This window comes from Melanostigma gelatinosum (assembly GCF_949748355.1).
Source record: "Melanostigma gelatinosum genome assembly, chromosome: 16".
Lineage (NCBI taxonomy): Eukaryota > Metazoa > Chordata > Actinopteri > Perciformes > Zoarcidae > Melanostigma > Melanostigma gelatinosum.
The window spans coordinates 11,988,991-12,014,518 of NC_136649.1; the positions used below are offsets into that span (position 1 = coordinate 11,988,991).

General features: G+C 42.8%; 1 protein-coding gene across 1 annotated transcript; it reads left to right on the top strand.

Annotated features, from left to right (window-relative positions):
* The first annotated feature begins 4,053 nt into the window (after positions 1-4,053).
* Positions 4,054-24,090, top strand: LOC306790324 (nardilysin-like). Its single transcript, XM_079286508.1, has 32 exons — positions 4,054-4,073; positions 4,720-4,939; positions 5,174-5,384; positions 6,050-6,131; positions 7,137-7,290; positions 8,049-8,122; positions 8,307-8,402; positions 8,600-8,722; positions 10,295-10,352; positions 11,061-11,134; positions 11,550-11,619; positions 11,900-11,977; positions 12,826-12,946; positions 14,672-14,730; positions 15,009-15,063; positions 15,167-15,271; positions 15,715-15,838; positions 16,160-16,246; positions 16,877-16,996; positions 17,125-17,176; positions 17,590-17,740; positions 19,080-19,207; positions 19,387-19,549; positions 19,739-19,770; positions 20,047-20,185; positions 20,301-20,348; positions 20,425-20,477; positions 20,693-20,776; positions 21,012-21,102; positions 21,325-21,441; positions 22,948-23,037; positions 23,138-24,090. Exons 2-32 carry the CDS (start codon positions 4,755-4,757, stop codon positions 23,360-23,362), a joined length of 3,249 nt encoding a protein of 1,082 aa, XP_079142634.1. The 5' UTR covers positions 4,054-4,073; positions 4,720-4,754; the 3' UTR covers positions 23,363-24,090.
* The last annotated feature ends 1,438 nt before the right edge of the window (positions 24,091-25,528 follow it).

A 25,528-nucleotide genomic window follows, 5' to 3' on the forward strand; every position in this document is an offset into this window, starting at 1 on the left:
TTTCAGTTCAATTTCACATTGATTTCAGCGTGCATTAAGGTGAATCACCTTGAGGAAATGGAGAGGTGCATCTCTGCCTCACACACACTCTCCTTCCTCTCTCACTCTCCCATACCTCTCCCTACAGCAGTGGAGGGGAGAGCTCTCCCTGGAGATTCCTATCTGAAACAGTAACAGAGACGGTTCCAGTAATATCAGGAAGATGTAGATGATGGTTATAGATTTCAGGGCTCTCAGGTGCATTAGGCTGCATTACAGCTTCCCCACAAGGCTACTTAATGCTCACTTGCAATGGAAACAGGCTGGCTGATGCCAGGCATGTATGCACAGCCACATGCATTTGTGGAGATTGCTAACAGACGCATGCACACATTTAAGTCGTCTTTAAGATGCAGGGCTGCAGCTGATGATATAAATAAGGTTTTGGCACTGAGATATTGTTTCCAGCTCTGTGATTGGTGATGCCAGATCAGCGGCAGGGGTAATGTGATCCCAGACCTGAGGCTGTATCTTCTCCTTCAGAGTGTAACGATGCCCGTGACGGACAATGTGGGAGAAAAACACTCGCTTTCCTCACCGTAGTGTTGTCATTGAACCGTGGAGGCTCCCTAAATTAAGAAAACAAACGGAGAGGAACTGAGAGAAGATGGTTATCAGGCACCATCAGATACCTGCGCATCTATTCTCTAGAGGCAGGAGCCGCTCTGAGCACATAAAGCACTTTTTTGGAGCGTTGACCGCGCCTCTAAAGTAGGGGATCTATTTATACTGGCCTAGTGATGTCTGTGGAGCTGTCCAGTGCTGAAATGGATGGGGATTCATGCTGTTTCCCTTCAGCCAATTCTCCTTTCTTCCTCCTCCGCTTTCTCTCTCTCCAAAGCCTTTTTCTTTGTCTCATCTGAATTATTTCTGTCAGATCACACTTAGAGTTCTTCTATATCACTCCCTTTTTTCCCTTTCTCCCAACCCTTCTCGCTCCCTTTCTTCCCTCTTTACTTTCTTACTTTGATTATCCTGCAGTGGGCTCTTGTCAATTCAGACTGGTTTATACGCCATTCCCTTTTGTTTTCCTCCCCCTGCTCCCTCCCTCCTTTTCTTCCACTTCGGACACATTGCAGGAAGTGGTCAGGCCCGTATTTGCAGCTAGCTCTCTCCAATTATGCTCTTGTTCCCAAGATATCCACCGGGACGGCCTTGCATGCGTGATTGCACACACACTCAAGACTTGAGGACAAGCCGGCACACTGACAAGGGTAAGAACGTGGCTTATTCTTCTCCCATGCCGATCCGTGGGTCAGAAAAACTCCTTAAAGACATGCTTTTCACATAATGTTGCGCTGTCCCTTCACAAGTGTTTTGGTTTCTTTGAGGCCGCGCTGTTCTCTAGTTGCTCAGTGGGATGAGGCAATCAGAAAAGCAGGCAAGGGCATCCTACACTCTGCGGGAAAGAGAAGAAAGCAAGTGGAAAAGATCAGGGAAGAGAGGGATGTAGAGAGGAAAAGGAAAATAACAGTTGTAGGAAAGAGACAATGCCATGGGAATTTGGAGGTTTGTGAGGGGCTGGGTGGTGAAGGGAGAGGGGATAGGAGCCAACAGATAGAGGGGGCTAGATATGTGGGTGGATGGGGAGGAGAATGGCCAGGAGGGCAGGTGGTTCTGTCATTAGCTTCAGATTAAAGTAGAGGGCAGCTACAGAGGACTCACCTCTGATTCACACAGAAGTACTGCAGGCAAGGACAAGCCTCCCGGGAGACATGAAACACACTCACACACATGAGCACACATGCTGGAAACAGTAGTGATTCACAGGATTACCCACAGGCTCACGAACACACACAGACACACACACACACACACACACACGCATATTGGCATATAACACCCCCTCCTCATTTACCATAACTACACACAAGATACACCGTGACTCACAAGAACATGCCGACTCTCACACACATGCCACATACAGAGAGCCATGCAAAACACACACACACACAAACATATGCACACCGTAGAGCTAATTAATCAAATCTCCCGTTTTAATTAGGATTCAAATCAGTTGCTGTGGGAACCAACCTTGCCCCCTTGGAATCTCAAGGTAAAGACTCGCTCGTTGCTGCCTCCAATGTCTCTCCAGGAAACTGACTGAGGAGGACAAATTCACAATACAATGATTCAGCTGGCTGCATTCGACATGGAGTTTTCACACGGACACGTTTTTATTTCCTGGGGAGGCCTGGGGTGCCCAATCCGAACTTCAATTTGGGCTCGGTCATAGAGAGGGGCACAAAAGTGGGGAAAAATTAGGAATTATGACAGCTCACGTTGCAGCAGCACTAATACAATGTACCTGACCATGAAAAGGCCATGTGTGTGGCATTAAAGGGGAGGTGCGGGATTCGCAGGGGCCTGTCCAATCGATCACTAACACAAGACCTGCCATTCTGTTCTGAAAGTGTTCAAGTGGCATGTAAAAGGCACTTTCACACAGTTCTAATAGGCTGCTTATCTTCGTTAATGCCTTGCAATTTCAGCCGAGCAATGGCTCTGTACTCACACCAGGGCTGCTGCAGTACGACTGGTGGAAGAACTTTGCTCCGAAAACATAATTTATAGTGTTCTCACAAGGGCTCCATTCGTGATCAATCGGATATATTTGTGAGAATCCGCTCAGTCCTCTCATCTTCTGTCTGACTCCTCAAGAGCAAGTCAGAGGAATCAATATTACACAATAACATTTCTGTTAATTTTAATCAGACTGAGGAAATATTGATTCAGCGACTAATGGAGCTATATTTAAAGCAATGTGGAGGTTTAGATGTGGTAGACCCACCATCACCTTTAAAGACGAGGCTGAGAAAGCTCAAACTGCAGTGGAAGCACGCCGCCTTCATCTGCACCGAGTGTCTTAATATTAGCTCAGGTGAAGACTGGACTTGATGAATTAAAGGAGGAGAGGATGCCAAGTAAAGCCATTAGGATACAGGAACTCAGGCGTGTGTCTGGCTCGCCGGTTGTCATGGTTGCAGTGTTTATCACCTCTTTCTGCTGACAGAAGCCCAGGGGCAAATCAGATTGGCTTCAGACAGAGAGACAGAGAGAGAGAGAGAGAGAGAGAGAGAGAGAGAGTTGGTGAGTGAGGGGGAGGACATATTGGCACAGTGGAGGGGTGAAATGCCAACACGCTGCAGAGGGGAGGCTGAGGAAGGGCATTGGACAAATGTCAATGTGGCTTATTCATGATAAGATTTAGTTTTTAACCGTTTGACTGGGATTTGATGTAGAGTATATTACTTTAATTATGAGTTGATCATCAATCAATCAAATTTAGCAAACCCTTACTTTAAATGTAACTTTATGCTTACTGATCTGAGGTTCATCCAATTTGTGTTCTGCTTTTACTCAGCGGACGACAATAAATATATAAGGAGCATTATTAAAATTACAAATTCTTGACAGCCCTTCAAATTCTGTGATAAAATACAGACTGGTAATGGTAGGCCTTTAAGAGGAGCATGGCTGGGAAGCATCTAAATCTCAGACCATTCTCAAAAATCAGGTGTTGAATTTGCCCAACATCCCTCGTGGCCTATGTCTGCCCCCTAGCGGGCCCTAAACCAATCATCCCTGTTTTCAGCCTCGTACAGGTGCATTAGGAAATGTGGGTGGTACGATTTACATGGGGTACTGTGGCTGACAAGGCAATTCACATCCAATTCACTTCAGACCGGCTGTATTGGCTAAGGAGGTACAAAAACTGACATTTACTGGCTATGACAAGTGGTCGGTTGAACATCCTCAATCTAGCAGTCATAATCATAAACAGATGGCTAGCAGCTGCTGATTACATCCAGGTGGCAACATGCCGCTGTCCTTCTTCCTGCAGCTATCACCACTCCTGACTTGCACAGTGCGCACGTGTTGGCACTCAAACCACGCCTCCGTTTTCGCTTAGAACCAATCAGAGGGCGGCATGTAGAAGCACTGAATCTTTTCAGCGAATCAGAGCGCTCCTTGTTGTGGAGCCGCTTGCATTCACACATGCTGAGGCCCTTCTGCTGTCAACAGGGAGGAAGGTATGGATACATTGTTGTCGCACCGGCTTCACGAAGTTCTTGTTGAAGTTTCCTGTCGGCTTTGCCTTTGAAACAGACTTTTAACCGAACCTTTTGAAGCTTATATGAAAGAATATTTGTAATATGCTGACATGAAGTTCTTCTTTTAGCCCCGTAGCGCACTTATATTTATCTTTCTATGTATGTAAATTACTCTACTTGGCAGTTTTTATTGTGTTTTTTGGTTGCCTGTGTTGCTGTTTGAGTCCTGCAGTTGATATGAGAGGTTCAGGGTTTAGGTTAGGGTGGTTTGGCTGAGTCGTGTTTTAGCTGACACCTAACGTTAGTTGAATAGGGCGAAACCACCAGACAGCCTGTGTGAATAGCTGTATTGTGGGCGCTGGCGGTGTGTGTGTGTGTGTGTGTATGTGACAGTTTGGGTTCAGACGTGTAGGCCTCTTCCACATAGGGGGGGGGGGGGGGGTCTTGGTTAATCTGCGTTGTCTCTGTCCCATTGATTTCTGAGCTTTCGTTTTGCGATACTGTCAGGGAGGGTATACGTTCATCATAGCTCTGTTCAGGCTGACGCGGTGTGTTGCCGTGCTGACCGGTAAATTAGCGGTGACAGCGACCTGTCCTGTTGTTTACGGTCGCGCCTTGCTGTCAGCCCCCAGTGCCAAAGCCTCATCATCTGTGCCAAGGATGCCGCAGACAAACAAATCAAGAAACGCCCCAGCGTCTGAGTCCTCGGGCTCGGTCCAAGGTGGAGCCTCTGCAGAAGAGGCAGACCCGGTGTCCCGGGAGGAGTGCCAGGCATCAGGGGGCGGAGAGGACAATGTTGGAGACAGCGAGATCATCAAGTCCCCCAGTGACCCCAAACAGTACAGGTAAATCCATATTCAAGCTACACGTGGCCATTCTCCTGAGTATTTATATTATGGATTGCATTGTAGCCCTGTTACATCAACTTACATGATATATCTCCTCTATTTCATACTTTATTTAAAGTCACTATTATTTATATGATTGTTCGTGCAATAATACACATGCAAGTATACAGTTTTCTTATATTCATGAATGTGAAAAATGCTCCTTCACCTTTCTGACTTGTATCCCTCCAGACACATCGTGCTGGACAACGGCCTGCGAGCTCTGCTCATCTCAGATTACAGCGGGCCAGCTGCGTCTGAAGACGAGGACTCGGATGGAGAGGAGGAAGAGGAGGAGGGCGATGAATCTGGAGAGGAAACCGAAGATGAGTCTGAGGAGGAGGGCGATGACGACGACGGGATGTGCAGTGATGACGAAGGGAAAAAAAATGCAGATAAACAGGTACTGCCGGGAAGTGGTTAATATAGGGCACCATTCAATTATTTGCAGACTAGACAACAAACGTGAGTCATTTTGAAACCAAAGAAATTTGCGTTCAAATAAGATGCGTAGATTTATGCAAGAGAGTTGTCAGCACAAACTGTAAACTATTTATAGTATTGTTAAATACACAAACTTTTTTTAACCACAGAACTACCTTAAACTTCCACACAGACAGAGCTCGAGCTACTTAAAGTATGTATTTTTGTCATTATCAACAAATACAATGGAAAGAACAAAACCATTGATGTATTTGTTAGTTCATTGGTTAGTTTGTTTTATTTGGTGCAAGTATTCACAGTAGCAGGACAGTGTATTTGGGAATAACTGAAAATAAACTACAGTTCCCCTGTTCATGGACAGTGCAATGGTTTTGCTCATCCATGCGGTTTTAATAATATTTAATCAACAACAAAGGCCTATGGCACAGAGGAGTAATCTATAACAGGCTGTAGTATTACTAGAATTATATTGTGTGTGTGTGTGTGTGTGTGTGTGTGTGTGTGTGTGTGTGTGTGTGTGTGTGTGTGTGTGTGTGTGTGTGTGTGTGTGTGTGTGTGTGTGTGTGTGTGTGTGTGTGTGTGTGTGTGTGTGTGTGTGTGTGTGTGTGTGTGTGTGTGTGTCAGTCTGCAGCAGCGCTGTGTGTTGGAGCGGGGAGCTTCAGCGACCCAAGTGACCTCCCCGGCCTCGCTCACTTTCTGGAGCACAGTGAGTATTCAACCAGAGAGGGTTAAGTCTTTTTTTTTTTTGAAAATTGAAATACTCAACTTTGCTTGGTCAAGGGTCAATTTGCCCTCGAATTCAGTTCTCTTACATTGCTTTCTATCGCCTGTATCAAGTCATGTTCGACATACGATACTCTTATATACTTGGACTCTTTGGCAAGAACGGAACTCTACTTTAAAGGAGCTTTATTTGACATTCTAAACATCAATATAGCAGCAAACAACAGTTTGTAACTGCTATGTAAAGTGATATAGTGGAGTAATGTCTACCTGAGCAGAGAGTGAAGTCGCTCTCCCTCCGTGTGTGTTGAGCTTCCCCTTTACCGTCAACATGTTGAGAAGCAATCGAAATGCTCCCAATCTTAGATCTTTCAACTTTAATGTGGGGGAGGAGGACCTCAGGAAGAGCAGCCATATTTAATGCATTCCAGGAGTTGTTTTGTTATTTTAAATTATTCAGTGTACCCTTTTTTCCTTAACCTGTTTTGTCTACTTCTACTTCAGTTAATAATCATTGACATTTCCCAGAATACCCTCCACCAAACAACAAAGAATGGTTTGGAACTTCATTTTTTCAGTGTTAAGTTTTTTTTCCAGTTCAAAAAAGCAAGAGTTGCTCTCCTTTCTTGAAATGCCACGTATTTTTTTGAATTGCATTCCAGTCTAATGATGCTACTGTCGGTGGAGAAATTGTTAAATCTGTGTCTTCTAACGATGTAGGTGATCCGTTTGAAAATAATAGTTTATCTATTCTTTGACTGTCATCAAAACCGTCGCAAAATGTTAAAAACGCTATCAACTTCTAATGTGGCTCAGCGGGAAATATAACGCCATGTCTGTTTGGCCAGCTTCCCACTTAAATAAGAAAAAAACACAAATGCAAGGCACATCACCAAGCTGTGGTGGATGTTTTTCTTTAAATTCCTTTTATTTTTTGATTTAAAACTCTTCTCCCCCCCCCCATACTGTTTTTCCCATTGTGTCCCAGTGGTGTTCATGGGCAGTGAGAAGTACCCCTCAGAAAATGGCTTTGATGTTTTCCTCAAGAAGCATGGTGGGAGCGACAACGCCTCCACCGACTGCGAGAGGACCATCTTCCAGTTTGACGTCCAGAGGAAAAGCTTCAAAGAGGCTCTCGACAGGTGAGGGAGGATCTGAGGGTTTTTAGTTGTTTGCGGAGCAGTCGCTCTTAAGAAGTGGACTTCTTGAGAACCATCTGATCATTTTCAGATAAACACAAAACACAGGAATAAGAAAAGGAGGAAGTAAACTCCAAAAAACACTTTTAAGACATTTAAAAACCAAACCAACTAAAAGATGATGTCTCTTTGCAAGCTGTGGGACTCTTCCTGGTATTGTTAAGCATACAGAGAAAACATGCTATCCTATTTTTAACTTTTACTCTGTCGGTCATCAACAGACAAGGTCAGGATTGAGATGCACCAGCGTTTCGTAAATCCACCAAATTCACGAATACGTTTCTGTTTAACTTCCTTCCGAAGTTTTCTTGCAATGGTTTTTTTCTTTTCTTTAAATCACACACAATTGCTTGCTTTATTTTCACACCTGTTAACCAACATAGTGCTCCCACGTGATAGCTGTGTTTTTGCTGTGCCAAAGTTTGAGACCCCATGTATGGGGGAAGCATTTTTGCCAATACCCAACAACATAAAGTATCACTAAAGAGATGTCTCACAATCTGATCAGTCATAGGAAATAAACGGGCTTCTGACGTAAACTAACAGACTCGGGCAAAGGGTAGAGGCTCAAATCAGCTGCCTTCCATCCTGCTTTTGTCTGTATCAGTCTCCATCTGATTGTGTCTGTCTGACCTGTGTCCTTTCTCTCTGGCTGGTATATGGCCCCTGATTATAGCCTCTTTGTCCCCTCAACCTCTCAGGTGGGCTCAGTTCTTCATCTGCCCCCTGATGATCCGTGACGCCATTGATCGAGAGGTGGAGGCCGTTGACAGCGGTGAGTCTGGGTGACTCCGTGCCTCATTCCTCTGCGCTTAAAGTTCAGCTGTTGTGCTTGGAGTTAAACTTTTCATCAGCAGCATTGCCGAGTTCTCCACACACGGCTCTTTTGCGCACCATTAATTAATGTTTTTCTCCGTTGCATCAAGGTTTTTTTTTCTGCCTCTCCTTCTGTCCATCAGAGTACCAGCTGGCTAAACCGTCGGACTCCCACAGGAAAGAGATGCTGTTCGGAAGTTTGGCCAAATCAGGACACCCCATGGGCAAATTCTGCTGGGGTGAGTTGGTAAACACAACCGCTGGGACACATAATACACACAGGGCCTCCTTGGGGTATGTTCGGCAATAACAAACAGGAGTGCTGAGACCGACGCCAAGTTTCCTTTCTTGCTGATATCCCTCCATTTGTAAACCGTTCCTTTTCACAGTGTGTTATAGTTCTGCTGAATTGATTGCTTACTTGTGACAACACCAGGAAATGCGCAGACGCTCAAGCACGAGCCAAAGAAGAAGAAGATCAATGTCTATAAGCGACTGCGTGCTTTCTGGAAGAAACATTACTCTGCCCACTACATGACTCTGGCTGTGCAGTCAAAAGGTCAGGAAAATGTACTCTATTTATTATACATAAAGAACCAGCCTTATTATTAGATTGACATAAATTGAATTGTTTTCTGTAATTTCATACAACGGATTAATGAATTGAAAAAGCAATCTGTTTAATTAATGCACAATTAAAACATAATTAGTCTCCACTCTAATAAGGATTCATCCATGTTCAGCAGACTGTGGTTAATCATTCCTGAATCAACTCAAATTGAAATAATTTCAGTCAGACACAGAATATATAACGCGCGTTGTCAGGGTTTCACAGAAAATATCAGCCAACTAATTAACTACTGCATGAAGGTAAAATAATGACTCGTGTTGACATTCGTGCTGAGAAAAATCATCCTCTGAAACAGCTGAATTCCTGTTGAAACCTCGAGTGCTATTTAAAGCACCCCGAAAATCATCTCCTGCAAAGTGATGCGAAGGTGTCATGATGATTTCTGGATCCATTGGAAAGACAAAGATTACACATAGTATACTAAGGAAATGTGAAAACTGAAATTTGTCTCCCGACATGAGATTTGAGACATGAGCTGGAAACAATAATGAGAACGATGAGGGTGAACCACAACAGTAAAATAGTTTTTATAGCAGCTTTAAGTTATTATTTCTAAGATTTTGGTCCGGGTTGTTCCATGTAAATGTCACGAGTATGTATTTCTGTAGGCAGACAAATTCTCCTCGCGCAGCTTCTGTGTCAGAAATGCTGAAGAAGAGCAGCTTCTGTATCCATTTACAGCACAGCTAAACAAACTGGGCTGAAAGGACTCGCTGTGTTGCATTGTTTTATTAAGAATAAAGTCAATAATTGGCCCTTTTCCATCATGCTGTGAGCCTTCGATCACAATCTGGTCTCATGCTGCGCGCAGGGCGGGAGTGTTTTTCCTCCAGCACAGATTGCCTGCAGAAAGAGGAGTGTCTGACATGAGACAGATCCCAACTTTATATTTATACTAGTGATACTGTCAGTATCGGTATCCTGTGGGAGAGCGCTCAGTAAACAGGGAGGCTTTCATAATGACGAAACCATGCACGCCTTTCCTTTCATGAATCCCTTGTGTGTGTAATTTGAATCCCACACAGGAAAGAGGGCCGGCTACAATGAAACAACTGCATAGAATTACAGAATATAAATAGATTGAATTACAGAATTTAATGTAATTCATTGAATGGTTATTGCAGGCACAATGCTGACCATGAATATAATCCAAATACGTGTAGATAAAAAAGGACTGGAACCTCCTATTACTCCTCAGTAAGTTGAGTTTTCTTTATTGTAAAGATGATATTTTACTTCTAGTATCACTTGGTTAGAAACACAGAAAGTGGTGACTTTTCATTTATTTGTTGACCTCAATTATACTATTAATCTATAATGATCGGTTTGAATCATAACCGTTCACGGATTGGGCATTTATGGGCTAAATGTAGTCGACAGTGTTTGCTTTAGAACAAACAAACGGCATTTCACTGAAGACTCCCAAACCCAGAATTATGAGATTTCAGCCAGAAACTCGAACTCTTAATTTATCCTTCTTCACTCGGCCTGTCCTTTTAGAGAAGCTGGACACTCTGGAGAAGTGGGTGAGAGAGATCTTCAGCAAGGTGCCTAACAAGTGAGTATTGGAGAAGAGGCTCTCGGTCACAGTGATGAGGTGCTGGTGCGATATAGACTGAGCCTGAAAATCCTTTGAGACTTTGCTCAGACGTAAATGTCAAGCCTTCCTCCGTCTCGCTCTCGGCTCTTTTTTTACCTCGCCCCCCCCCCCCCCCCCCAACTCCTGAAAGAGATAATGTTTTGCCCCAAAGTCAAACTGGATTAGTGTTTTTCTTCCAGAACTCCACTTGCATTTGCTTCATGAGTCCCTGCGGCAGGTTTCTTTCAGAGATTCAACATGCATATCACTGTGATGTGAAACATCATCATGCTTTCATTTCAGTTAAGGGATTACATGCTCCTGTATGTGTTGACGAATTTCTCTCATCCATTTGATTATTAAGTATTGTATAGCCTCAACTCCTTTTAGAGCAATACAATTTGTATTATTATCACTCTGAAAACATGTGAAAAGGTGCTATTTCTGTGAAATTGTCAGTGCTAATTGGAAACGGTTATCTTTAAACTTATTCAATAAACCTTTTCAATGATCTCATTATAAATAGTCGGCGTAATTATTCTGAAATAAATGTGTTGTTTTCTTCAAAAATAGTACAAAAAAGCATTATAGTGTGTTTAAAGCTGGTTTAATGAGGTATTGGCATTGTTGTGTTGATGGTTATCTTCTTATCTCTTGTTTGCTATGATTCTGTTTTTGTGTCCACAGTGGTCTGTCCGAGCCAGATTTCTCTGATATGCTGGATCCTTTTGACACGCCAGCCTTTAACCAGCTCTACAGAGGTACGCATCAATCCCACGGCACATCTCTAATTACTGAGCACATCTGGTGTACTCTGCAGTAGTTCTCAACCTCTGAATGTCTCTTGACGGGGTCGGGAGATAGATTACGGGATAGTGATGCAGAAACAGTTTTTTCTGCAATTCCGCTGATTTCTTTACATTTTTTACAATTTTACCTTTTCAAGCTTTTGAAAAGAGCAATCTGAAATAGAATTAAAAAAAAAAAAAAAAAGACATCTGGCTGAACTGCTTTCAATGTGTGAACAAATGCAAATGAGATGTTGCAGGCTCTCATCGCGGCTTGTTTTAATGGATCACAGGCCAAAAAGGTTGAGGAAATACAAACCAGTAGAAGTAAGCAGCAGTTATCTTTCTATCGTGGTGTTTCTCTAACCGTCTCTCTGTGTGTTTGCAGTCGTCCCTGTGAGGAAAGTTCATGCTTTGAATATCACTTGGGCCCTCCCCCCTCAGGAGAAATACTACAGGTGAGCCACGTACAGTGGATATACAATATGTACGGTACAGGGCACATAAATCCAGAACTACACAACCCACAGCAGACCATGCTTCCCTCTGACTTGGACTAAATTGCATCAAAAGTGTAGTTTGTGTTTTTTCCATGTCGCTGTCTTCTTTCTCCAGAGTGGTGCCTCTTCATATAAACAGACTCAGACCAGCCAAAAGACACAATGTTTGCCCTGATTTTAGAGGGATTGCAGCAATGTTTTTTTGTGTCCTTTTCATGTTCTTCCCGCCTCTTCTCAGAGTGAAGCCTCTCCACTACATCTCTTGGCTGATTGGCCATGAAGGCACAGGAAGCGTCCTCTCAGTGCTCAGGAAGAAGTGAGTGTTATTGCCTCTGTCTATTTGTTTTTCTGATTGAAGGGCACTCCAAAAAACCCAATTAAAAGGTCTTCAATTTGCTTGGTATACATGAGCTTTTTCCAGCTCTGAGCGCGACCCGAGTGTTCGAGCCCAATCTTCAAACTATACACTTTGCCAGCCCACTTGACAATGTGATTCATACATTCTCATCCCATCATGGATGTGGCTGTACACGAGTGTTTCAGCCTCTTGTTGCTAAGTGGCAAAGCGATGCGACAAACCCTCTGTAGTCCCACAATACAGAGAGCCCATCTAATAGTCCCTTTACCATCAGCACCACTTGGAGTGTTTGATAGAATATCTCTATTTACTGTGCGTGCTGTTTTCAATTGTTAATAAACAGTGAAATTTGAGTGTACTCTGTTTGAATTCCCAGTCGAACCAAACTGCTGAGGCGGTAGAGTGGTTGTTTTTATTGAGTTCAGACAATCGCAGCATCGAGGGGCCGAGAGGCTTGTTTGAAATTGGGCCACTGTTGTCCCCCCTGAAGTGAAATTAGGGAATGGTCTTTCTATATGTGTGTCCATCACACAAACTGTGTGGAACACTACTGATCAGATGCATTCAAGTTTAGTTTGCGGGCTTTAGTGCATTTATTATACAACCGAATAAATATCTATACTGCTGGTTTCAGTTCATGTCAGTGCCGTATGAAAACGTTCAGAGATAAAAACTCTCTTGGTGTGATGCATCACAGTCCACATCATTTCTTCTTCTCTGGTAATGCAGTGCAGACTTTTCAAAAACAACCGTTGCTGTTAAAGTACATCATCATACCATGAGAACATGAGAATTGTTGTGTTTAGGTGCTGGGCCTTGGCTTTGTTCGGAGGCAACAGTGAAACTGGCTTTGACCAAAACACCACCTACTCCATCTTCTCCATCTCCATCACCCTCACCGATGAAGGTTTCCAAAACTTCTACCAGGTGAATAAAAAATCTCTTTTGGACTCTTCTTCTCTTTATTGTTCGTTCGTCCTCTGGATTCATGGAAGCACCGCCGCTCTGGCCTGAGATGAGGAAGTCGGGCAAAAGAAATCGAGCAGCGGTTTACGCATTTATCTCCAGTTCACAGCGTATCATCCGAATCATTTGTTGTCGGATCATAGAGAATCATTCCGTGTAAGTTGTCGTACCCTGCATGGACCCAGCTGGCCTGTCTTGTTTTTCATGAATACAACAGGTGACTTCAAGGGAGCAATCTGTCTGTTTCCATGGCAATGTGTGTCTTAAACAGGGAGGCGGTTGGAAATCGTTCAACAGGAGACTTTTTCTAATGATTAATGAAAAGACAATCCAGTCGACAAACGTGCATTGATAAATGCTGCAACAGCCTTGAGGATGCCGTTTGATGAGAATGTCGGTCTTTTTTTTTTAAATGTCAAAATAAAAATCTGTTCGATTCATGAGGTGTTCTTAAACTGCAGAAATGTTTAACCTGTGTTCTTCTGATGATGATGACTCCCATTGTCAAACAAAATACAAACCGCGTGCCAGTTGATCCTAATTAGCAGCCCAATAAAATCCCCCATTTAAAAAGGGGGGAGACTGCAGTGCCGTGTGCACACACAGAAGTTAAAAAAGAAAGACTGAGAGAATTAAGTCAAGAATGCCCAAACAAAAGTCTGAAGAGGGTAGAGCACCGGACTCCAAATGTAAAAAGAAAAAGCTTCAATAATGCTGAAGTGAAGGTACTTCTGGAGGAAATGAGCACCAAATAAGATTTTGTAGTGGCTCTAAAGTAAAACCATAAAAAGATACAAGGGATGCTATTACTCGTTCAGTAAAGTGAAGACGGGCGCTCAGCTGATGAAGTAAAAGATGGTGCGATCTCTAAAATTGGAAGCACGTTTCCCGATTAATATAGTTGATGTAAATTTAACTGTAGCATTTATGTATTTTAAAAGACTATAATGCTTTGTAAAAAAGAAAATAATTATTATTATTAAGACAAACATATTATTGTAATCTAAGTCCTATAATATTCTACAACAGTAGAATCAAAGAAAATGCAGTAACACATTACTTTGAGTTAATTTGCAACATGTAAGGACTACAATGTGCTTAAGTGTGCATCTTGAGTGTGCGTGTATTCTCTTCTTAAGAACAAATCCCACATGAGGAATTATTGGTGAAGATCAGAATCTTTGTGAAAACTGCATCGGTGGGTTTTTAAGAACGATTTGTGAATGAGGCCCATTGATGCCACTCGCATGTCTTTACGATCACAGTCGTCTCTACTCTGTGACTTGCATCCATAGCAACCGTTACGACGTACTTCCCTTCCTGTGTTCTCCTCCAACAAACAATCATTATCTGTTGTTCACAGATGATGATGATTATTACTCTTTATTCACAAAGGCAGAGGGGACATTTTGATTTGCATGTTTGAGTCTCTGAAAGGGGGTGAATGACATTACTTTCTATTCAGCGTTTAGTATTCAAATGATTGTCCTAGCTTGTTCTAATGACTGTAATCAAACAACCATAGAACAATCTTTGCCTCGCATCAGTGTTATTTCTGTGCTTTATGAAACTTAACTGTAATTTTCAATAATTTTACTGACAAAATGATCATGGCAATCGTTCATTAAAGCAGAAGGACTTTTAAGTCATGACATCTCATTTCTGTGAGTCTGTTGTCTTTCACAGGTGACTCACCTGGTGTTCCAGTACCTGAAGATGCTGCAGACACTCGGACCACAGAAAAGGCATGCACACACACACACACACACACACACACACACACACACACACACACACACAGTCTCACAAACAGAACAGAACATACTAACCTTGTAGAACTTCTCTATTCATTTTTTTGGTACATTGTGGTGTAGGAGGTAGTTAATACCGCGTTATACCGCTCATTTATAAATGTATACCTTTATTCTTTTTGTTATGTTGGTTTAATGAGATGGTGGATGTTCTGAGGTTCTGTCTGGGATGCATAAAGGTAATAATTCAATATTTGTGTTCATGCATTCAGAGTATATGATGAGATTCAGAAGATTGAAGCGAACGAGTTTCACTATCAGGAGCAAGTAAGAATCCAAATATTCATGTGCTGCTGTATTTGAAGATTTTTAGACAAACTGCAATTTGATATTGTGATTTTATTAATGGGAATGTTTTCCTCTTTGTCAGATTGACCCTATAGAATACGTCGAGGACATTTGTGAGAACATGCAGCTGTTCCCTAAAGAAGACTTACTGACAGGAGATCAGTTGATGTTTGAGTTCGACCCAGAAGTAAGTAGTTCGGGGAGTGAACCAGTTCAGGATTTTATTCTAAAATCCTATATTTCCCTTTTTTAGATAAAGATGTTGATGAAACGGGTACCGGAAAGCAGAAAAATATCGACATTTGACTCCGTCTGATATGTTAATGCTTGTATAGAAAAGACCATTATGTGCCAGAAATATATTTTCACGAGTTGTTGGTTCTGTCTTTGATTGGTGGATATTATTTTGCATCAAACGTTAGTCTAATTGTGGCTTTGCATATTTCTCTGTGATGACAACAACTTCTGTTCAGTCTTGCTGCCTCTTACTGTGATTGACAGCTGAAATTGTTTTCACATAAACAAGTCATTTAGAATAAAGGGGGAAAAAAACAACTCATCTCTGTGCTGAAAAATGTACTTATTTGTTTGTGCGTGTGTGTGTGTGTGTGTGTGTGTGTGTGTGTGTAGGTGATCAGTGGAGCTTTGTCCCTCCTCACCCCTGAGAAAGCCAACCTGATGCTGTTGTCACCAGAACATGAGGGCCAGTGTCCCCTCAGGGAGAAGTGGTTTGGCACACAATACAGCGTGGAGGGTGTGTTTCTTTGTGTGTGTGTGTGTGTGCGCTCCCCACAATGTAGTCATTCAGTGAATACATTGTCTTTTTTCCCCTTGTGGGGTGATATTCAGGATGATATAATGCAGCTCGCCAGCAGCAGAAATGCCAGCATTTATCTCTGTCTTTTAGATGGCGAACAATAGTGTCGGAATAAAATTTTCAATTTTAAAAAAATGCACGGAAACCAATATTTCATTATTTTTGTTTGCCATTAAATCTTTAGGTCACTCGTTTCCAAACATTAATCTGAAGTTCAAATGTTTCTTATGTGGTAATAGATGTTCTCGCTTCACACAGACATCCAGCAGGAGTGGATGGAGCAGTGGACAGGAGACCTGGAGCTCAACAGTGACCTCACCTTTCCGGCTGAAAACAAGTTCATCTGTGGGCTAATATACTTTGTGCACTACAAGCAAAACAAGTTGATTGTTGTGGCCCAAAATGGCCGCATGTATCTAAGAAGTGTCCAATAAGATGATCATGAACAAGACTTGTTCCTGCACTGTGTACTTTGGCTCCCCATTCAACCGTCCAACAAATGCAGTCATCAGATATATTTACTAGACTGGGAGGAACAGAGCATTTTGGTCAGTGTATTCTGTCACTGTGAACTCGCTGGTCTTCCTTTTAATTTAAGTCCAGCAATGGAGAGACGCTGTGCATTTTAAGGCTGAAGATTTAAAGCCAAACAAAGCACCGCTGGTCTAATTCTAACCAAACGTTTAGGGCTGATACATTTCGGCATTGTGCTCCGTTTGTACATTTTGCTGGTAAAGCACCACATTGCCATAACTGATAAAATGTGAAGAAATGATGCAGCTCCCCTTATACGCCCAAGGCTTATTGAATCATTTATTGGGATGGGCGGGTGTGGCGACATCTTTTACAGTCTTGACAACCAGCTGCATGTGTATCCCGAACTGGACATATTGAATTGTTGAAACTCGCACATTCTTTATGAGATTGCACCAAGTGGGAATTGTGATTTTTCATTGTTTATGTGCATTTTTTCAGCCACTGACTTCACCCTGAAGCCATCTGACTGCCCAGACACTGAGGTTCCTCTCCGGATAGCCGACAGCGACAGGGGATGCCTGTGGTACAAGAAGGACAACAAATTCAAAATCCCTAAAGGTGTGTGTGTGTGTGTGTGCGTGCGTGCCTGTACTGTGAGCCTCAATTAGCATGCAAGATGTTTCCACAAATACTTTTGATAGCATTTGAGAGGTGTTGACACTCGCTTGTCCTTTTTCCTGCTGCAGCCTACATCAGATTCCACTTAATCTCTCCTGTAATCCAGCAATCTGCTAAGAAGTAAGTTCAGGCTCAAACATGCCCTTGTGAATATAGTGTTATTAACATCTTTTTTTTATTTATTTATTTTTTAATGCCGTTGTCTCTTTTCTCTCTCTTTCTGCTACTATACTTACATCCCCCTTTTCCTTTAATCACGTCAATCCTCCTTTTTACTTCCTTCTAACCCTCTGTCCTTCCCTACTTTTCATTTATTCACTTACCTTGCATTTATCCTTTCCTTCTTCCATTCCCTACTCCTCACTGTTTGGATGCCTTCTCCTTTCTTCCCTGCCTCTATTATTTCTCTCCATCTCCCTTTCCCCCTGTATCTCACCCTTCTCCCCTCATTTCCTTGCTACCTTTCACTTTATTCCTTAACCTCCTCCCCATCATTTCTCCCCCCTTCCCCCTGTCCTCATTCCCCGCTCCAGTCTGGTCTTGTTTGACCTGCTGGTCAACATCCTAGACCACAACCTTGCCGAGCCGGCTTACGAGGCTGAAGTGGCCCAGCTGGAGTACAAGCTGACGGCCGGTGAGCACGGCCTAGTCATCAAGGTTAAAGGATTTAACCACAAACTGCCTGTGAGTGAATGAATCCGGAAAAACCGCACACACAAATAGATATAGATACGATGTATATGCATCACCACACACTGATCATTATTTTGTCATATGCGCCATAGCCCATAAAGTATTGACTTTAAATCCTGTGTATTTGTTGGCAACATGTATAGAACTTTATTTTAGATTACTAAAACAACTTTTTTTTATACCACTTTCTAATAAAGCATGATTTACCGTTTGTCTATAAGTGGTAAATAAAATCGGTATCAATGGTAATCAATCATTAACTAAAGCGTTATAGATCATAATAGGCCCCTAATAGGAAATGTGATATTTGTCACACCCTGACACCAAATAGTTGGTCATATAATTGGCTTCATGGTGATCGTACAAGCATTAAAGGAATAGTTGCACATTTTTGGAAATACACTTATTCGCTTTCTTTCTGAGTTAGATGAGAAGATTGATACCACTGTGTGGACTATATGTAGCTGGAGCTAGCAGACGACTCAGCTTAGCATTTGGGACTGAAAACAAAGGGGAACCAGCTAGCCTGGCTTAGCTTTAACTTACTATGAAGTAAATGTTGATTGCACAGTAAAATGGCTGTAGAATAATGACACCAGTGGTGTTTAGATTTGTTCCCTACAAGCCTCGCTTCCACTGTGCAATTATGTCTGCCAACAGGAACCATCTCTGGAAAATAAAAGATTGATTTAGGCTCAAAGCTGTGGAAGACAACATGCATCCTGTGCAGTGTTGCCAACTATTTTCCAATGACAGTAGCGAGCACTAGCTACAAAAGTCGCTAAAAGCAGCCAGATGAAGTCATGCGCTCATTTGCATATTGGTGACGTCATCGTGCGTTTACATTCAGCTCAGTGGTTTGCAGCAAAGGAGAGACTGCCTGCGATCGGCACAGGAGGACAGGAGAGACCCCGTGCTGTTGGCAGAAGATTACATTACAGCATTGGGGAGGAATACAATATATATTGTACAATAATATAGTGTGTTTGAATATCATTCTTGCTTTTTCCCTGATGGTCTGAATAAGTTGCTTAATTTGTTGCTAGTAGTAGGATCTGAGTGAGACTGCAAGCGATCAGTAATACCACTTGGAAACGGTTGGGGGGGGGAGATGTCTTTTGCAGCTTGAAGTCTTTAAGCATATTTCCCAAAATGTCGAACTATTCCTTTAAGAAATGATTTATAAACAACTGCTCTTGCTACTTAATTTGGAAGCTCCTCAAACAGACGGTCATGCACACACAGATGTGTTTGTGTTGTTTTGATGCATGGTGATGATGGTGATTCATCTTGCCTGCCTGTCTGTCTTTCTGTCCGTGTCGCTCTTTAGCTGCTGTTCCACCTGATCATTGACCACCTGGCTGATTTCTCTGCCTCCCCTGACGTCTTCAGCATGTACGCGGAGCAGCTCAAGAAAACCTACTTCAACATCCTCATTAAACCTGAGAAACTCGGCAAGTGAGTGGTTTGCCTTCTGTCTTGTGACATTTCCAGCTTACTTTCTGACTTATCTTCAAGTCTGTGATGCCTTCTAGTGGTGAAATGTGTGACAACCCTGAATGTAGAAAAAAACACTCCTGCTCTTGGTGTCCTCTTTTCCCCCCTCCTCGCTTCCCCTCTCCTCTCCTCTCTCTCAGGGATGTGCGTTTGCTGATCTTGGAGCACTCTCGCTGGTCCATGGTGGAGAAGTATCAGGCTCTGATGACCGGTCCGACCCGCGACGAGCTGATGGACTTTAGCCGCACATTGAGGGCCGAGCTGTACGCGGAGGGACTGGTGCAGGGCAACTTCAGCAGCGCTGTGAGTGGATGGCACGCAGTACACAGACAAGTAGATTGATTAGCAATACAATTAGCTGATTAGCTAATGAATCGCTGAATGTTGTGTGTCTGCACTTGCATCAATTGATTGTGAGTGAACTTGACACTGTCCTCATCTCTTACTCTTATCTTTACCTGTTCATGATCCTTTATTGTATTGTCTCCACAGGAGTCAGAGCATTTCCTGCAGTATGTCACAGAGTAAGTCAGCTATTACACTGAATGCATTCCCTAATGAGAACACCAATACTATGCAATCAAATGGATTTGTTTGCCGCCATACACAGTAATTTGCATTAGCTTCAATTGTTCACGGCATGATTCCCTTTTCACCTTCTTTACTTTTTCCTTTTATTCCCTGCTTTCAAACTTCCTGCCTCCTTTCTCCCTTCCTCTGCTCCTTCCCTATCTTCTTCTCTTTCCCTTTTCCTTCCTCCGTTCCTCCCATTTTGTCCTCCTTTATTTTCCCTCTGGCAGAAAGTTACAGTTCTCCAAGCTGCCAGCAGAGGTGCCGGTGATGTTCAGAGTGGTGGAGCTTCCTCTGAAGCACCACATCTGTAAGGTCAAATCACTCAATAAGGGAGATGCCAACTCTGAGGTCACTGTTTACTACCAGGTACGAGCACACCTGCAGTGCATCAGGTCCTTCACATTCTGACTTAAACATATCCCAATTCAGATATTTATTATTTCTGCACACTTTTTCTTTCTCCCTTTATCTTTCCATCTAGTCCGGCCCAAAGCTCTTGAGGGAACACACACTGATGGAGCTTTTGGCGGTGCGTTTATTTCTCTAAATGCATTCATTGATTGTGTCATTCCTCCATGCTGAACTGAATTGTTGTTGTCTTACAGATGCACATGGAGGAACCCTGCTTTGACTTCCTCCGGACCAAAGAGACTCTTGGGTGAGTGTGGTGACGCTTTCATTAAAACGTTTACTTACTTCCACAAGAGTTATGTGCAAATTGAAGACATGGATGTAAATTTTTTTACTATACAAAGTAGAGAAAGTCGGGACAGGTGGGACATTAACCTTGCCTTGGTATTTTGATATTTCTTAGTATATCTGCTTCTCAACATCTCTCATCCTAGCTGTCTGTTGTCACGTCTCCCTCTGCAGCTACCATGTCTACCCCACCTGCAGAAACACCTCAGGCGTTCTGGGTTTCTCCGTCACGGTGGAAACGCAGGCCACAAAGTTCAAGTGAGTCTGCAACACAATCGTAACCTTTCATTCGCCCAAAGCAAGACACACTTTATCTTAACTGCTTTTCCCAAAGCCAGGGTATAATTTCTTACTGTTCACTCAAACGCAAGCTACAATTTTTCTATCTGGCCCTGGAAAGAGAGAAGCGTCTGGAGCTGATAAATGAAAAAGTCAAATGCACCCTGTAGCCTATAATATATCTCTCACCTCTCATGAACCTTTTCTCTCACAGTACCGAGCTGGTGGAGTTAAAGATTGAAGAGTTTTTGGCTTCGTTTGGGGAGACGCTCAATTCTCTTTCTGAGGAGGCCTTTACTACCCAGGTCTGTGTGTGTGTTTGTGTTTGTGAGTTTCTCCCAAACGTAGATAGGTTACAGATAATTATGTTTTAGAAATGTCAAAAGTTTCAAGTTACTTTGGTGGATTAATAACACATTTCCCAGCCATGTAAGACCCAGCTTTACAATTGACTTCCGGAATGTGTGTGTGCGTGTGTGTGTGTGTGTGTGTGGGGGGGGGTGCGCGTGTGTGTGTGTTTTGTACAGGTGACTGCTTTAGTGAAGCTGAAGGAGTGTGAAGACACACACCTCGGGGAGGAGGTGCACAGGAACTGGGCCGAGGTGGTTACACAGCAGTTTGTGTTTGACAGGCTCAACAGAGAGGTGAGGACAACGACACACACACACACACATTATCAGCTCAATGGACAAATGAATGCAGACATCCTCTTTACGCTTGAGGACCATGTATTGGCTCTTTATTCATTCCCTTACTTCCAATACTAACCTTGATCTCTATGACTGGCCTCTACCTCATTTAAATGAGCAGAGACTTTGACATGGTAGTGTTTGTGGGATTTATGTTGTTTCATTCTTTGACCAAACTTAATCCACTATGTTGGCTATAGGCCTTATTACTGTTATTATTATTATTATTATTATTATTATTATTATTATATATTAGGACTAGTATACTTACGATTATTATATTAATGTTGTTGTTTTGTATTTGTGTATTTAAATGTGGGAGTATTTGCTTTGTTTTTACTTGATTTTAAACTACTCGTTTACTTTAAATTGTGTTTATCTCTTGTTTCAATTGCTTGTACTTTGGCACTTTTTAAATTGTGAAACTTTCACCTTTACTGTATTTTTATTACCCTGTAAAGCACAATTAATTACCCTGGTGTAAAACAAATTGCCTTGCAGAAGAGCACAAAATGAACATGACCTGCTGTTTTACAAGCACTTGATCGAAAGGCCAAGAGCTATCCATGCCATTATGATGGCCATATAGTAAGAAAGTACAAGTCATTACATTTTCATCGTTTTAAACATTTAGCAGATGCTTGCTTCATCATTGAGGTTTGCCTGCACTGTTCATAATGCCGAAGGATAGTAGCAGCAGGGCAACGAAGGCAAATACTCGAAGAGACTCTGTTGCACAATACAGACAAGTCTTCTCCGTCTGAGCCAGTCGCGACTGGAACAGCGTTCTAATGAATTAAGAGAGAGCTCTAATTACCGAACCTTTAAACTTAAACCTAAGAGACGGCACAAAGCAAACCAAGCCTGAGTAATCTTACTACCTCGTCCCCGGCACTGCTGTTACACACCTTCATTGTTTACATATCTGCTTCTTTTGTAATGTAATGCATTGTAATGTGTTGTGTTATACTGCAGTGCTTGCTGAAGCATCCTCGTGATAATATTAGGCCTCTAACCTGCCCAGGGACATGTGAGAATTATCTCATTACCTGCCTGACACATTTACATTGAGGTGGAAACTGAAATGTTTCATTATCGCGCTCTCTCCCTGGAGCAACAGAGCAACTTTGCCATCCCACCTTATACATTTAAGACAAATATAGACTTTATTTTGTAACTTTGGTTTGCTCTCCACAAACTCCTGAGGGGAATAAATCTGTCTCTTCATCCGCTAGACGCTTGACTTTCTCCACCAGCTGGAAAGTGTGTTTGTCCACCATTTCCTGCTGCACAGTGGCTTCCTCTGAGCTTCTCTGCTGAGAGCTGTTGCTGAAAACTGGTTGGATAAAAGACGGTTGATTGTCTGAACCATCCCCTAAATGAGCCATAAAACCATAGCGGGAAGATAAAGAGGCCAAACTTTCCTGGTGTTCTTACCGTCGGTGCTTCTGTGTGTTCTAGATCGAGGCTCTGAAGCAGATGACCAGAGCTGAGCTGGTCTCCTGGTTCAAAGAGCATCGAGGACAGAACAGCCGCAAACTCAGCGTGCATGTAAGCAATGCCTGAATGTTTGTAGAGAGACAGAAGGGTATTTTTCTTTTTCCTTCACTTTTACGTGGAGACACATTAAATGTATCCCTGTCTCCTAAAGGTGGTGGGATTTGGTGCTGAGGAGAAGGACGAGGAGGCTGGTGGTCAGAAACAAGAAGGAGCAGAGTGCAAAGAGGAGGAGTCAAGTGGCTCTACCTACGGCGAGGTGTCCAAGCTCACCTTCCTGCCTGCCTCACCCAAGATGGCGGGTGCTGTAGCCATCATGGACATCTCTGCTTTCATTGAAGGCCTGCCCCTCTTCCCCTACCAGAAGATACTGAAATGAACTCCTGCTCAGACTGTGACACCCACAGCTGGCGGTGCTTTGCCTCCCACTGAGCCACGTTCACAGACTCTGTCTCATGCAGGCACTTACTATGTGGAGGTGATGGAAGGTTATAATGGCTTTGGCTCCTCTCCGGACCTGGATTCTGCCTCTAGGGCTACGCTGTAGTTTTTATCCACACTGTGTGCACAGGCAAAAGGCCTGGAAGTGATGATAGAGTTTCTTTTATCTATGCGATGATCTTTTCTGCTTTCTTACTCTCAATTATTTCATATCCTCAGACACCGGGAGCGTGGGTGCGCTCCATCTATTTCTCTATCTCACACTGACGGAAAATCTTTGGAATCAAATTTTCATTTATTTGGTTGTCTGAGCTCTGCTGCTATTACAGCTCCGAATCCCTGTCTCTTCCACTGTTTGTGGAGCCGCATAACTGAGTTTATTACCGTTTAAAAACACAAATCAACTGTGAAAACTGCAGAAGTGCTGAGTGCTTTGAACTCCAGACGTGTGTCTTTGAGTGATCGTGTGCTGGATTTCAAGCTCTGCTGTGCGCTACTGTTATTAGCTGACCTAGATCATGCCCTGGTATGAAACTGCAAAGAGAATAAATCAATGAGTGATGAGTGACTGAATGAAGCAATGTGCTGACTGCAGAAAACACACTTGAATCCAGTGGCGGCTGGTGGAACATGTTCTAGGTAGGGCCATCCTATCAATTTCAGCAAACATCCCAGTATGATTTAATGCAAAATTAAAGTATCAAACGCGCATTACTACTTTGCAGTTAAATATCCTGGTGTTCTCATGTTTCCTTACCTCCTCATCCCTCACTCCCGTAACTGTCCGTGCTGGATCCGTCCCCGTTCTTTAAAAAAAGCTAAATAAGTTATTAGCATAACGTCATGCAGCTAGCCAAACCTGTCTGGTGTACAGCTGGTACAGAAGCTTCATGTACTGCTTCCCTTTCCCGCGAGTCTGCTGTCTGATTGTGAGGTCAGGCTGATCTGATATCAGCTCTTTGGCTGCAGAATCTCCTCAAAGTTCTCCTCTCAAACGGGTCTTGGAGGAGGAGTGCTCGCGCGTAGAGACTTCTCCTGACGAGAACGGGCAAAATATTTTTGGCCCCACACTGAATCTATTTGAGGCCGCTGATTGGCTAAATTGTATGTCACTCATTTATATCTTCAATCAGCAATTGGCTAAACTGCTTCATAGACCCGCCTCTTTTGGGCAAAAACGATTTGGCCCACCTAGATGCGCGTTCTCAGACGTGTCGTTCACACAGGCGGAGAGCACGAGCAGGAAAAGCATATATTTTGCGCAGATATCACATTTTACACATTACTGGGTACATTCCACAGTTCAAAAATACAAATATTGACAATTTGTATAATTTATTATTATAATATATTTATTTATTTATTTTTGTGTGGCTCAAGGTGGGGCCATGCCTCATTGCCCTCTATTGACCAGCCGCCACTGCTTGAATCTATTAAGCAGGAAAAAGTACCACAACTTGTGAAATGTCAAGTCTGCAATTCAGTTTATTTAGATTCATTTTTTAGTGGATTTGATTTACTCTACCAGCTCATACTAAAGGTGGAAGTCATCTACATTTACACTATTTTGACTTTTTTTTTGATTTGTTTTCTCTCTAATTGCCAGCTTATCTGACACATGCGACTTCTTAACATACACATCAAACCAAACCACACAAACACTGCAGACGGCAGAGTATTGCTAGAATCCAGTGTGCGCAAATCAAGCACGTCTTTTTTTTGAAGTCAGACGTGTTTGCATGCTGGTGACTCAGTATTCCGTCAGCTGTTTAATTACCACAGGTTTAATTTATGTGTAAATTGTACATTCAGCTACTCGCAGACTCTCTTACCTTCTCCCTGAGGAAAAGGTTGTTGCAGGCCGGATACTGTGTAGGGCTGGTGGCTGGTGACACTCTGCACTGTTAAATGTAATTAAAAACTAATCTGGAGCCCAGCACAGCAGAGCGTGTTAACATAATTGACTAATATGCCCACGGGGAAGCCTCATAGTGTAGCAAAGTCTTCACCTGCAGTAGCCTCGCACATAACGGGAAGTGTGCTACCTGTAGGATGGCAAACCAGTCTGTCCACATAAACAGCTTTGTTGGTACTGCGGGTACGC